Raw genomic sequence first — 11709 nt, forward strand, 5'->3', positions numbered from 1 at the left:
ACCAGCACCATAAAATTTAACACTTTACATACCCATATTAAGAAACAACTCCAAAAAATTGTCCATATTTAATTTTTTTTCTCTAAAAAAACATTTTTGCAACACAAAATTTTCTTTTTATTATCAAGAAATGAGATTTTTCTTTTCCATTTTACTATATTAACTCTCTCCTATCAGCTAGTATAAAAAAATATTAAATTAATTAAATAATTATTCACATAAAAATAATCATTAAAATTTTATTAGATAATTTAATATATTTAATTAAATAATTTAATATAAACACACAATTATTTCAATTGAAAAATTATTTATTTATATTAATTAAGAAAACGTCAAAGCTCAAAAAAATAAAAAATAAAACAAATTCTGTGTCAATTTCGAAGCAAGCAATGTAAATTGTGAGCTAAAAAGAACATTTTTTATTTGTTGCTTTCGATATCACTGTGTCAGTGGTTACTCACTGTCACTGAGCTACCCTCTCAGCTCGGCGATGCTCTCTCTCCACCGTCTCCCTGGCGTCCCCACCGCCAAACCACCACTTTTTCCGTCCACCTCAACCTTCACCCACCCACCACGACGACCTACATTCCTCTTCCCCCAATCCAAAACCCTACCAAAACCCCCAAAATTCCACAAATCCCCCACCGCCCTCCTCCAGTGGAACCGCAAACCCCAGCTCTCCGGCGAAACCCCCCGCGTAGTCGTCGTCACCTCCGGAAAAGGCGGCGTCGGCAAGACCACAACCACCGCCAACATCGGCCTCTCCCTCGCCAGACTCGACTTCTCCGTCGTCGCCATCGACGCCGACGTCGGCCTCCGCAACCTCGACCTCCTCTTAGGCCTCGAGAATCGCGTGAACTACACCGCTCTCGAGGTTCTCAACGGCGATTGCAGGCTCGACCAGGCTCTCGTCAGGGACAAGCGTTGGTCCAACTTTGAATTGCTCTGCATTTCAAAACCTAGGTCAAAATTGCCCCTAGGGTTTGGAGGAAAAGCCCTAATTTGGCTCGTCGATGCTCTCAAATCGCGCACAGAAGGTTGCCCTGACTTCATCCTCATTGATTGCCCCGCCGGCATCGACGCTGGATTCATCACCGCCATAACGCCGGCGAACGAGGCAATTCTGATAACCACACCAGATATAACTGCCCTTAGAGATGCTGATAGGGTTACTGGTTTGCTTGAATGTGATGGAATTAGGGACATAAAGATGATTGTGAATAGAGTTAGGACAGATATGATTAAGGGTGAGGACATGATGTCTGTTCTTGATGTACAAGAAATGCTAGGGTTGCCACTGCTCGGAGCGATTCCGGAGGATTCGGAGGTTATAAGGAGTACCAATAGAGGGTACCCTTTGGTTCTGAATAAGCCTCCAACATTGGCAGGGTTGGCATTTGAGCAAGCAGCTTGGAGGCTTGTGGAGCAAGATACAATGCAAGCTGTCATGGTTGAGGAGGAGCCAAAGCGTGGCTTTTTCTCCTTCTTTGGTGGCTAACTAGAACACAATGAATCCAAGTTTGGAATGTTTTTTCAAATTTCAACTTTGCTTGTGATTGGTTTTTTGGTTCTGTTTTCAAGTTAGTGTGATTTTGTTTGCTTCTTATTTTAGGATGGAGTATTGCAAATTTGTTATCATGTGTAGGTGGTAGTGGGAGAGGAGCAAGGAGGAAGCTGTGTACAGTACAGTTTTGGGGGTTAGCAAAGCTTATATCTTTCTTTCTTCATTTGGTTTATTTCAATTGTGTTAGTATTCAGGATGATTTAGTTTAGGGTCACTTTTTGAGTTCATTTCTGCATTGTTAATCGGTTGCCTAATGGTGATTCAATAATATTGTTTTGTTCTACTCTTTTTTATCTACATACTAGGGTGTTGTTTATGCCTTGGAACATGGAACAAAATTCTCTCCTTGATGAGTAAGTTTACACTTCACCATGCATGATAAGTTCATTTTTGTTTCTAAATTCTAATGCAGCATGTAGTAGTGTGTCACTGATAAAAATCTGCTTAATATGATGCGAAACTTGATCCCTGCTATGATTTTATAATGTTATGGAAGGTTTGTCCGTCTCAGCAATTTATCAATCTCTGCGATCCTAGAATACTGCATATATGAATTATGAATCATGAGGCACCTTTTTCTTCTATAACATATTAAATTAGAATCAAATTCTGTTTATTGCCAAGGAACTCTTTTTTTTTGTTTTTTGGTGCATACAACACACACTCTCTACTCACACACACACACATTAAAGTATTAAACACTCTCTTTTTCACCAACAAAGATTCGAACTTATGTGGCACTTTTAGGAGGCAAATGTATTTGCCATTAGGATAAGCCTCAGCCACATTGCCAAGGAACTTGTATTGTAAACATAGCAGTTTTTTAGCAGGTTTTATTGTTTTTTAGGGTCAAGTTGATTCGTCATACGTAAATGGATAATTTTGGGCCGAAGTTTAGTTAATTAATGGTACATGAGTATATGCCTATATGATATGTAGTAGTATTATTGTTTTGACTCCGGAGTCTTGCATTTGTGCCAAAAAGTCCATTGGCCCAGTTAACTGGTCGAGACTCCATGGTTTCTGTTGGGCTCAGCTTGGTATTATTGAAAGCGACACCTCTTTATGTTAAAAAGTATTTGGTAATACTAATGACAAACTATTTGGTCTAAACTAACTTGGTTTGAGTTAGGCAAGTCCATTCCGAAAGTAAATGTGTTGCGATATTACTTTTTACATGTTTGTAACAAAACTATTGGCCACTCAGGATTATTCTTTTAACTATATCGTTATTTTCATCATAAAAAAAAACTATATCATTACTTCATACATACATGCACCGTTGTGGTAACTATTGGATATTTTTGCGTGTACATTAAGGTTGATAAGAAGAAGAAAATCATGGTGTATAATTGTTTTTAATGACTTGTGACTTCTAACATTTTCTCTTTCCCATTTACCACCGCAATTTGGATCAATTAATGAACCCATGTTAATTACCAAGTAGTGAATGATGGATGTGCTCCTTTAGATAGAAAAAGCAGCATCAAAAGCCTTTGTGATTTGTGTTGTGTCACATCATTATCTTTGCATCATAGCAACATGTATAGAAATAACTATTTTCTAGCTTTTATACTTCATTTACATACGTATACGGTATACATGCCATTTTGTCTATAAGTCTAATTCTAAATATCTAATCCATTGGGAAGAAGAAAATCAATTTCTATTTTTGACAAAGCAAAAGAACTTCATATAGCTAAGGTCATTTCCAATAATATTTTTTTAGATACACTTTTGTCTGTAAGTCTAATTCTAAATATCTAATCCAGTGGGAAAAAAGAATATCAATTCCTATTTTTGACAAAGCAAAAGCAATTTCATATAGGTGAGGTCATTTCCAATAATATATCTTTTTGGATACCTAGAATTAACTACCAAATTCAACCCTATGTTTGTTGGCCGGTTGGTTTCTGTTTCTAGTGAAAGTTGTAGCATATTATATGACGAGGCTCAATAGCTAACCTACACTTGGTCAATTGACACGTGATACTTTATGTATGATTAATTGATTATGATTTATGTCTAATAAAAATCCTACGATAATTTCTTACATAAACAATATTTATAAACTAACCTTTCATTTAATTCTCTTATTTGGATTCAACAACGTGACTACTATAACTCTACATGTATTATAGAATACGATCATGGAAAAAAACATTTACCATATATACAAGGTTTAATTATTATGTTAGTTTTTATAATTTTATCAAAATTTTAATTAAATTTTTATGTTTTAATTAGGTTTTTTAGATTATTTTTTATTTTATAATTATGTTTTTTATATAAAAAATATTAAAATTAATAGAATATTTTTAAAAAATATATAATTAAAAATCTAATTAGATTTTTAATGGTAGATATATTTAATTTGCAAAAAAAAATTCAATTAATTTTAATTTTTTTATATTTTAAAAAAATATAATTATAAAATTAAAAATAATATAAAAATTTAATTAAAAAATATAAAAATTTAATAAATCTATAAGAATTAACAGAATAATTAAACCTATATACAAATGCATACTTACAAAAAAAAAAAAAAAAAACGGTGATTAATGGATTGAGAATAAATTTCTGTATGAACTCATGAGTAAGAAGACTTTTTAAGTTACATGTAACCCTTTTGACCTTAATAATGTTTAGTTTTTTTTCCCCTAAATAAATCAATGCAATCAATAATGGATAGGGCCATGGGTGGATGTTCCTCTAAATATGACAGGTATACATTAAAAATGGAATCACCCACCAATGGATTATTTGGAACTATTCAGAAAAGTGAAATGCATGAATCACTAGGGTTGCTTTTCTCCAATCAAAAGAGAAAAGGGAAATAATTGGAGAAAATGTTTGCGCTATATTTAGCTTACACGTATCTCACACAAAAAGGAAACGAGTTAGGTTCATGTGAAAGGATAAAGTAAATTAAAAAAATAAAATTATATTAACGAAAGTGAAGATTATATTAGTCCAAGCAACAATTACCCACCCATGATTAGACATGCAAATATGCAATATGGGTTGCATGTGGATTGATTTCATAGGGTTAATAATTAACATATTTTATAGGGTAAAGCTATGATGAGAAGAACCAATCGTCATAAACCATATAAGATGATGATTAATACATTTATTAATTATTAAAACAAGTACATTATTCAATGAATCAATGTAATACGCTTTATTTTAATCTATAATATTTTATTTAAAAATTTGTTATTGGTCAATAAATAATTATATACACAAGATAAAATTTAAATATCCGATACTTTATTAAACGAACGAATGAGTTGACAATTTAACTAATCCAAATTGATTATAATACACTTTTATTTAATACTAATAAAGTTTACTATTGGTATTAGGATTTAGGAGGGGAATATGTAACCTGAAACAAGAAGAAAAATATTTGAATTAGAAATCATACAAAATGTGATTATTTTTCATGTCATGAAACACTCAATAACTTAGGATTCGTCAACTATATGGAGATCAATTTTAACAAAGTGCTTAGTTCATGGAGCATCGTTATTATAATCTGATGTTCTTCCATTCATATATAGATTTTTTATTTTACTTACCTCCTTCCTCAAATCTAGTTGTGTATCTAATATCCCACTTACATTGAACAAATTCATTGCAAGTCAAATATTCACTATTTTCGAAGTCAAAGTACATGTCCTTAGAGAAACGAAACCTTTTTCTATATATAAAAAAAATAGTTTATGCAAAGGGAAGCTAGTTGAGATTTACCAACCTTTGGCTTAGTATTTGATCTAGATTAGTGAGATATGCATTTGAATACTCAAATTCAATTTAAAATTCTATTTCTTATTATTATTTAATGTTTATTGATAATTTGTTTTTCATTTAATTTAAGCATGTATATACTATTAACCGGTTACAACTTACAAATTAGCATCGACTCATTGTACGCAAGCTAAGTCATCAACGTTATTTTTTGCTCAATATATTGAAGTTACGAAAAGATAAACGTTCTCCTTATATGAAGGACATGTAATTTGATTTGGTTACGAAATAGATTAATTTTTTTAAGTTGAGAAAATAATAAAATAAAAAATTAGTTATTTTTAAATTAAAATAATAATTTTGTTATTGTTCATATCTTGACCTAAAGCCTAATTCAGGCCCAACTAAGTTCAAAGGCCCAATCTAAAAGATTGGCTTCCACCACTTGTCCGACCTTCCCAAAGAGATTAGATCGACGAAGTCAGGCAGCTCACACTTATCCAAGTGAGTAACTGCCTCCCCCAAACCTCTCACTCACTTCTAGAAGAGAGATCTCAACAAACCTAAGATAAAGGGATGATTATCCACCATCAGAAGTGGAACTACTTCAACGGTGGTTATTGGTTCAACCCCTATAAATACACTGACACACTCAGATAAATTTAAGTTCCAATATACTACAAATCTGCTTTAAACCTATGCTAACTTAGGCATCGTAGTGTCTTGCAAGTACCACCTCCATCTCTTCAACACATAACTCGAGAGCTCAACAGCCGAACTGATGCTTTCTCCAAGCTAACAAGTACCAAACCGGGAGGAAATAATAGAAGCTTGATACAGGAAACTCTCCGGAAGCACACAGTTACGAAGACAGACAACAAATTGGACGTCCTACCTATCTCAGGCTTAAACCTGGGATGGATGACTCCTCTAGTCAAATATTTGAAATTCGACATTATTTTCGAGGAACAAAAGGAAGCCAAAAAACTCAAAAAGGAAGCTCAGAACTATACTTTGGTGCGAAGTGTCCTCTATAGAAGGGGGATATCTACACCATTGTTGAAGTGCGTTCCGACCTCTAAGACAGAAGAAGTCTTGGAAGAAGTACACAACGGAATTTGTGGGAATCATCTCGGAGCAAGGTCACTAGCCAGAAAGGTGATACGAGTCGGGTTCTTCTGGCCGACTTCACAAAAGGATGCAACCAACTTCGTTAAAAAGTGCCAACCTTGTCAGATGCACGCAAACTTTCATGTCGCTCCCCTCGAAGAGCTTATCAGCGTGACTTCTCCTTGACCTTTTGAAAAATGGGGATTGGACCTGCTCAGACCTTTTTTCCAAATTCTAGGAGACATGTTAAATACTTGATCGTGGGAGTAGATTACTTTACCAAATGGATAGAAGCAGAACCACTGGCCACTATCACGGCACAAAGACGTCGAAAATTTCTCTACAGAAACATAATCACCCAGTTCGGAATTTTTCATTCTATCACCATAGATAATGGCACCCAATTCACAAATTTCACATTCAGAAGTCTGGTATCTAGTATGAAAATTAAGCATCAGTTCGCCTCAGTGGAGCATCCTCAAGCCAACGGACAGGCTGAAGCCGCCAATAAAGTTATATTGGCAGGATTAAAAAAGAGGCTGCAGGATGCAAAGGGAGTTTGGGCTGAAGAGTTCCTTCAAGTACTATGGGCTTATAAAACAACACCTCACTCCACAATTGGGGAAACGCCATTCAGACTTGTCTATATGGAATAGAAGTCATGATCCCAGTAGAAATCAGTGCACAAAGTCCAAGAGTAAGATTTTATGATAAAGTCGATAACATTCAAGTCCAAAAAGAAGAGCTCGAATTACTCCCAAAGGTCCGAGAATAAGCACAAATAAAACAAACAGTCATACATGAAAATAAAGTGGAATTCCGACTCGATCACTCTCTCACAAGAAACCTGATTCTTAGGACCATATGCAATTATTTTGTATTTAGCTTCATCCTCAATAGAATTACAGATTTTATGATACTTACAAAGTTCTTCTATGAAAACACTATCAACAAAAAGGTTGGATACGAAAACAAAAAAATCTACCCATCGCAACGAATTTTTAAAAATCTAAAAAGACTTAAAAATAAAAATTGAAAATATAAGAAGGAATACCTACATTATACAAAGAAAAGAAACCATCAAAAATAAATTTGAAATGAAACAATTCTCTTCAAATAAAGTAAAAGAACAGTCAACAACCATAAAAGAAACGATTTTTGTAAAGAAAAATTTCAAAATTTCTTACTGTGAACAATGAAGGTACAATAAAACCTACTCAGAATCTCCCTCTCAATCATTCTACATTTTTTTTAATTTAAAAAAAAAATATATTTCCTCAATTAAGAGTAAGACTCAATAGCAGAATTGGCTGTGCTTTAGTGCCTTGTGAGTAGTGAGTGCCCCACAAAAGGACACATGCCATGAACTGTTTCCTCACTCATCCCATCCCACTTGGGGCTACATGAATCCAACGTCAAAATAAATAAATAAATAATAAACCCTCTATTATTAATTTATTTGGATACAAAATAATGTTATTTGAAATTATTTTAATCATTATTTATTACTAATTCTCATCATATACACAAAATGAAGGCTATTAGTAGTTTTATTCACTCTTTTCTATTATATTATTAATGTCATCTACATTTAAATTGAGTTCAAATGTTATTATTGCTTCACACAAAAAAGTGAAAAACATGTTTATTGCATGTATATTTCTCATGCCTCCATTGTCTTAGCAAAGACTAAAGAGCCAAAATTGAAGGCACCAATTATTTTTGCACAACCCTTTTTTTATTACTTTTCTTGACCTCTTTCATACTTTTTTTTCCTTACACTATATATGCTGCTACATAATAATAATAATAACAATAATAATAATAAAAAATAAATAAATAAATAAAAAGAACTGTACAAATGATAGCAAATTTCCATTTCATTTCATTTGATTTTTCTCTACAATGATATATATAATTCTTTAAAACAGCTTTTCTGGTCAACGTTTGAATTTGTCATGAACTATTTTTATTATTATTGTTATTATTATTATAAGATTTTGTTCTCCTACTAATCTCTTTCTCAAGCTCTTCTAACCCTCCCACTTCTTCAATTTCCTGCACCACAAGAAACATATGTAAGCATCCAAAAATATAATAATTTAAAATGAAAAAAATAATAATAAAGGGAGAAATAAACAAGAATATATGTAACTCTCTAACCTTTGGTCCCAAAAAGAGGCCATATGGCACCCCATTGAATTTGTCCGAATGGTGAAGCTGAAATAAATAAATAAATAAATAACAGACAAATTAAAGAACAAAATCTTGATCTCGGTACTGTATCAGATAATTTTCACAAATAAACAAACATCAACATGTGTTTCCTCCCTATGTTCCTATTAATTAAGTGAAACCAATCATAGCCTAATATATAGTATAGCATCCATAAATTAGGGAAATTATAATGTTACTTCAATGCTGCTATTTTTTCTATAAATTCATAGAAACATACAATGGATAAAAAAAAATGTAATGAGTGACATTATCAAAAATAGGAGAGGAATAATTATCATTTCTCCATAAATTAACATGAATTGAATTAAGAAATTGAAGATGTAATAGATGAATTAATTAGTTTACTTTGTGAGCAGCAGCAACTCTTCTGAAGTAGGGAACATTGGCAATGGGACCTACAGGGAATCTCCTATGAACCAAGCCATCGTGCACAAACATGTAAGCCATTCCAAACACTGTGATTCCAAGACCCTGCACCATTATACTCAAATCAATTAATTAATAAAGAAATTCAATTCTGACTGTGCATTCATTTTTTTAGATTATCATTCACACGATAGATATAAAAAATAGTTATTTATATCGTGAAAATTGTTAGTTGTCTTTACGTGAAGTTGATAGCTAAAAACTGTTGAATGATTTGAATATTCGACTGAATTATTATCTAATGATTTTCAACTGTCAACTTCACGTGAATACAACAATTCAATTGTCACCAATTTATATTTAGGCAACAGCGCTTAATAAAACAAAAAAAAAGTAAAAGATTATTATATATATACTTACAGCACCAAAGCAGAGGCCAGGGACTAGTCCCTTGTGGAAGAAACCGAAGGAGAGAAGAGCAATGGCAGGAACAGCGTTTATTATTGCAAACACATCGTTCAATTCGAAGGGTCCATCTCTTGGTCTATGGTGGGACTGCAATTTTATTCAAACCAAAATTTCACTTCTTTTTGTCCTTTGCTTTATTCTTTTTTAAGATAGATATCATATCACATACTTTACACTGATTTGTTGATCACGGATTCGGAAGGATAAACCAAAATCACAATCATTCTAATTTCAATACTTATACTTTGAGTTTGGGCCTTGCATTTGTAAAACTATTAAAAAAATTATGACGAAAACTCACACGATATTGTCTTCGCAAGTGAAAATAACAGTTTAAGACTTTGAAATCAGGATTAATATAATACATGTTTAACCAAAAGGTCTAAAAGTAAGACTAAGCACCGACAAAGTCTAAATTGAGATTATGAATCTTGATTCTCTACTGTGTTTTGGAAAGCTTCATTTGGAAGTTATAATTAAATAAATAAAAATTAAATTAAATCAAATTAAATTACCTCATGCATGTGCCACAAGGAAGCATGCCAGAGAGCTCTGTGTGCCCACCTAGCCCAAAATTCCATACCCACCTGAAACAATATCATCACATATCATATGCTATACCCAAATTTCACATAGAATTGGAAGCAATCAAATTCTGAATATGTAAAATTTTGTAATGTAAGGGGCTTACAGCAGCACCAACGGAGAGAGCAAATGTGCCAAACATTTCAGACAATGGAATTTCTCCACCCTACACCAACCACCAATTCTCAATTTCAGATTAACTAACACATGCTTGAATTATTCTTAATTAAAATCAAACGGAATTCAATAATTTTGATGCTGACACTGTAAGAATTCATTCGCGGAATGCACGTATGGTTACTGTTAGATAACAATTTAGTCAAATTATATAACCATTTTTAAGATAACTGCACGTAAGTCTGGAATATTATAAAATAGTGTGAAAATTGTGAAAGCAGTTAATCACATATTACATAATTACCTGAAATTGCCATGCGAATCTATAATAAACAGCGAAGACCGCCATGGAAGTGATGCCAAAGCTAGACATCATGGCGGTAATAAGGTACGTTAATCTCTCAGACTTCTTCCTGGCCAATCTCTCCGCGACACGTGGCGGAACCAGCTGAGGATAAACCACAACGGTTTCTTCTTCGTCCTTTTCGCTTTCCGCCACGTGGCTACTGGCGGTTTTCTTGGGGTCCTCCATGAGAACACAGGCAGTGAACTTTATAGTTGCGGGCTTCTGGTGTGTTCTGAAGAAGGAAGCAGGCGTTGGAGTGTGAGGATTGAAGGATTGGTGTTTGTTGTGGTGGTGGTGGTGGTGGGGACGGAGGAGGGGCTTCCAGGCAATTGCGGCGGAGAGTCCTGCCGCCATGGTGGGTTTAAGTTGTGAGGCTCTGAAGAGAGAGAGAAAGAAGTGAGTGGTGATGGTGAGAGGGGAAGAGAATGAAGGAAGGAGAGGGGGGTTTTAAAGGGAGAGAAACAACAGAGACCACTACTTTGATTTCTGTTTTGAACTTTAATTTCCACCTCTTTCTAATGTGGACCCTATGCTATATGTTTATGTATTTTATGTATTTATTTATAAAAAATTGTTCGACTACTAGTAAAATTTATTTTTTTATTATTTTAATTATTAATATTTAAAAATATAAAAAAATACATTGTTAAATTATTAAAAAATTAAATTAATAATTAAATAATAAAAAAATAGAGTGAATATTCAATTTGGTTTCTGAAATTACCTAAAAAGGATTATAAGGTTGTTGATTAAAAAAAATATTCAACTCAATTTTTGATCTTCTTTTTTTGGAACTGATTAATCTTGTGCAAAAAAAAGTAATTTATTTTTTTTCGGCACAAAGACTAATCAGTCCCAGTCCCATAAAAATAAAATTTAAGAGTCATTGGATATTTTTTTTATTAAAATTTTGTTGTCTTTTAAAATAATTGTGAGGACTATTTAAAATTTTTTCTCTAAAAAATAATAAATTCTGATATATAGTTTCTAGTATTTTTTCTGTTTATACTAATTAAACCCTTCATTCTATAGTAAAAGAATAAGTAAAAGTGTAAAACCCTTCATTCTTGGCTATACATTATTCAAACTTACTTCTTTTCCAAACTGCCTTTATTTTATTTTATAGTCTACCTACCGTGCCTTTTTGGAGTAAGCTTTT

General features: G+C 33.0%; 2 protein-coding genes across 3 annotated transcripts; one reads left to right on the forward strand and one right to left on the reverse strand.

Moving 5' to 3' along the window:
- Positions 1-420: 420 nt before the first annotated feature.
- Positions 421-2910, forward strand: LOC130979709 (septum site-determining protein minD homolog, chloroplastic). Of its 2 annotated transcripts, XR_009086714.1 has the most exons (2): positions 421-1700; positions 1873-2910. XR_009086714.1 is itself a non-coding variant. In XM_057903235.1 (1 exon), the coding sequence occupies exon 1, from the start codon at positions 494-496 to the stop codon at positions 1499-1501; it is 1008 nt and encodes a 335-aa protein (XP_057759218.1). In that variant the 5' UTR covers positions 421-493; the 3' UTR covers positions 1502-1858. The 2 variants fall into 2 exon arrangements, 1 of the variants encoding a protein (XP_057759218.1); XM_057903235.1 differs by lacking the exon at positions 1873-2910 and having other exon boundaries at positions 421-1858.
- A 5363-nt stretch (positions 2911-8273) lies between these two features.
- Positions 8274-10978, reverse strand: LOC130982039 (beta-carotene 3-hydroxylase 1, chloroplastic-like). Its single transcript, XM_057905872.1, has 7 exons — positions 10509-10978; positions 10194-10253; positions 10018-10089; positions 9455-9589; positions 9014-9139; positions 8594-8650; positions 8274-8488 (listed from the first exon to the last, which is right to left on the reverse strand). Exons 1-7 carry the CDS (start codon positions 10902-10904, stop codon positions 8387-8389), a joined length of 948 nt encoding a protein of 315 aa, XP_057761855.1. The 5' UTR covers positions 10905-10978; the 3' UTR covers positions 8274-8386.
- Between the last annotated feature and the right edge of the window lie 731 nt (positions 10979-11709).

The sequence above is a fragment of the Arachis stenosperma genome, chromosome 5 (genome assembly GCF_014773155.1).
Source record: "Arachis stenosperma cultivar V10309 chromosome 5, arast.V10309.gnm1.PFL2, whole genome shotgun sequence".
In the NCBI taxonomy this organism is placed as follows: domain Eukaryota; kingdom Viridiplantae; phylum Streptophyta; class Magnoliopsida; order Fabales; family Fabaceae; genus Arachis; species Arachis stenosperma.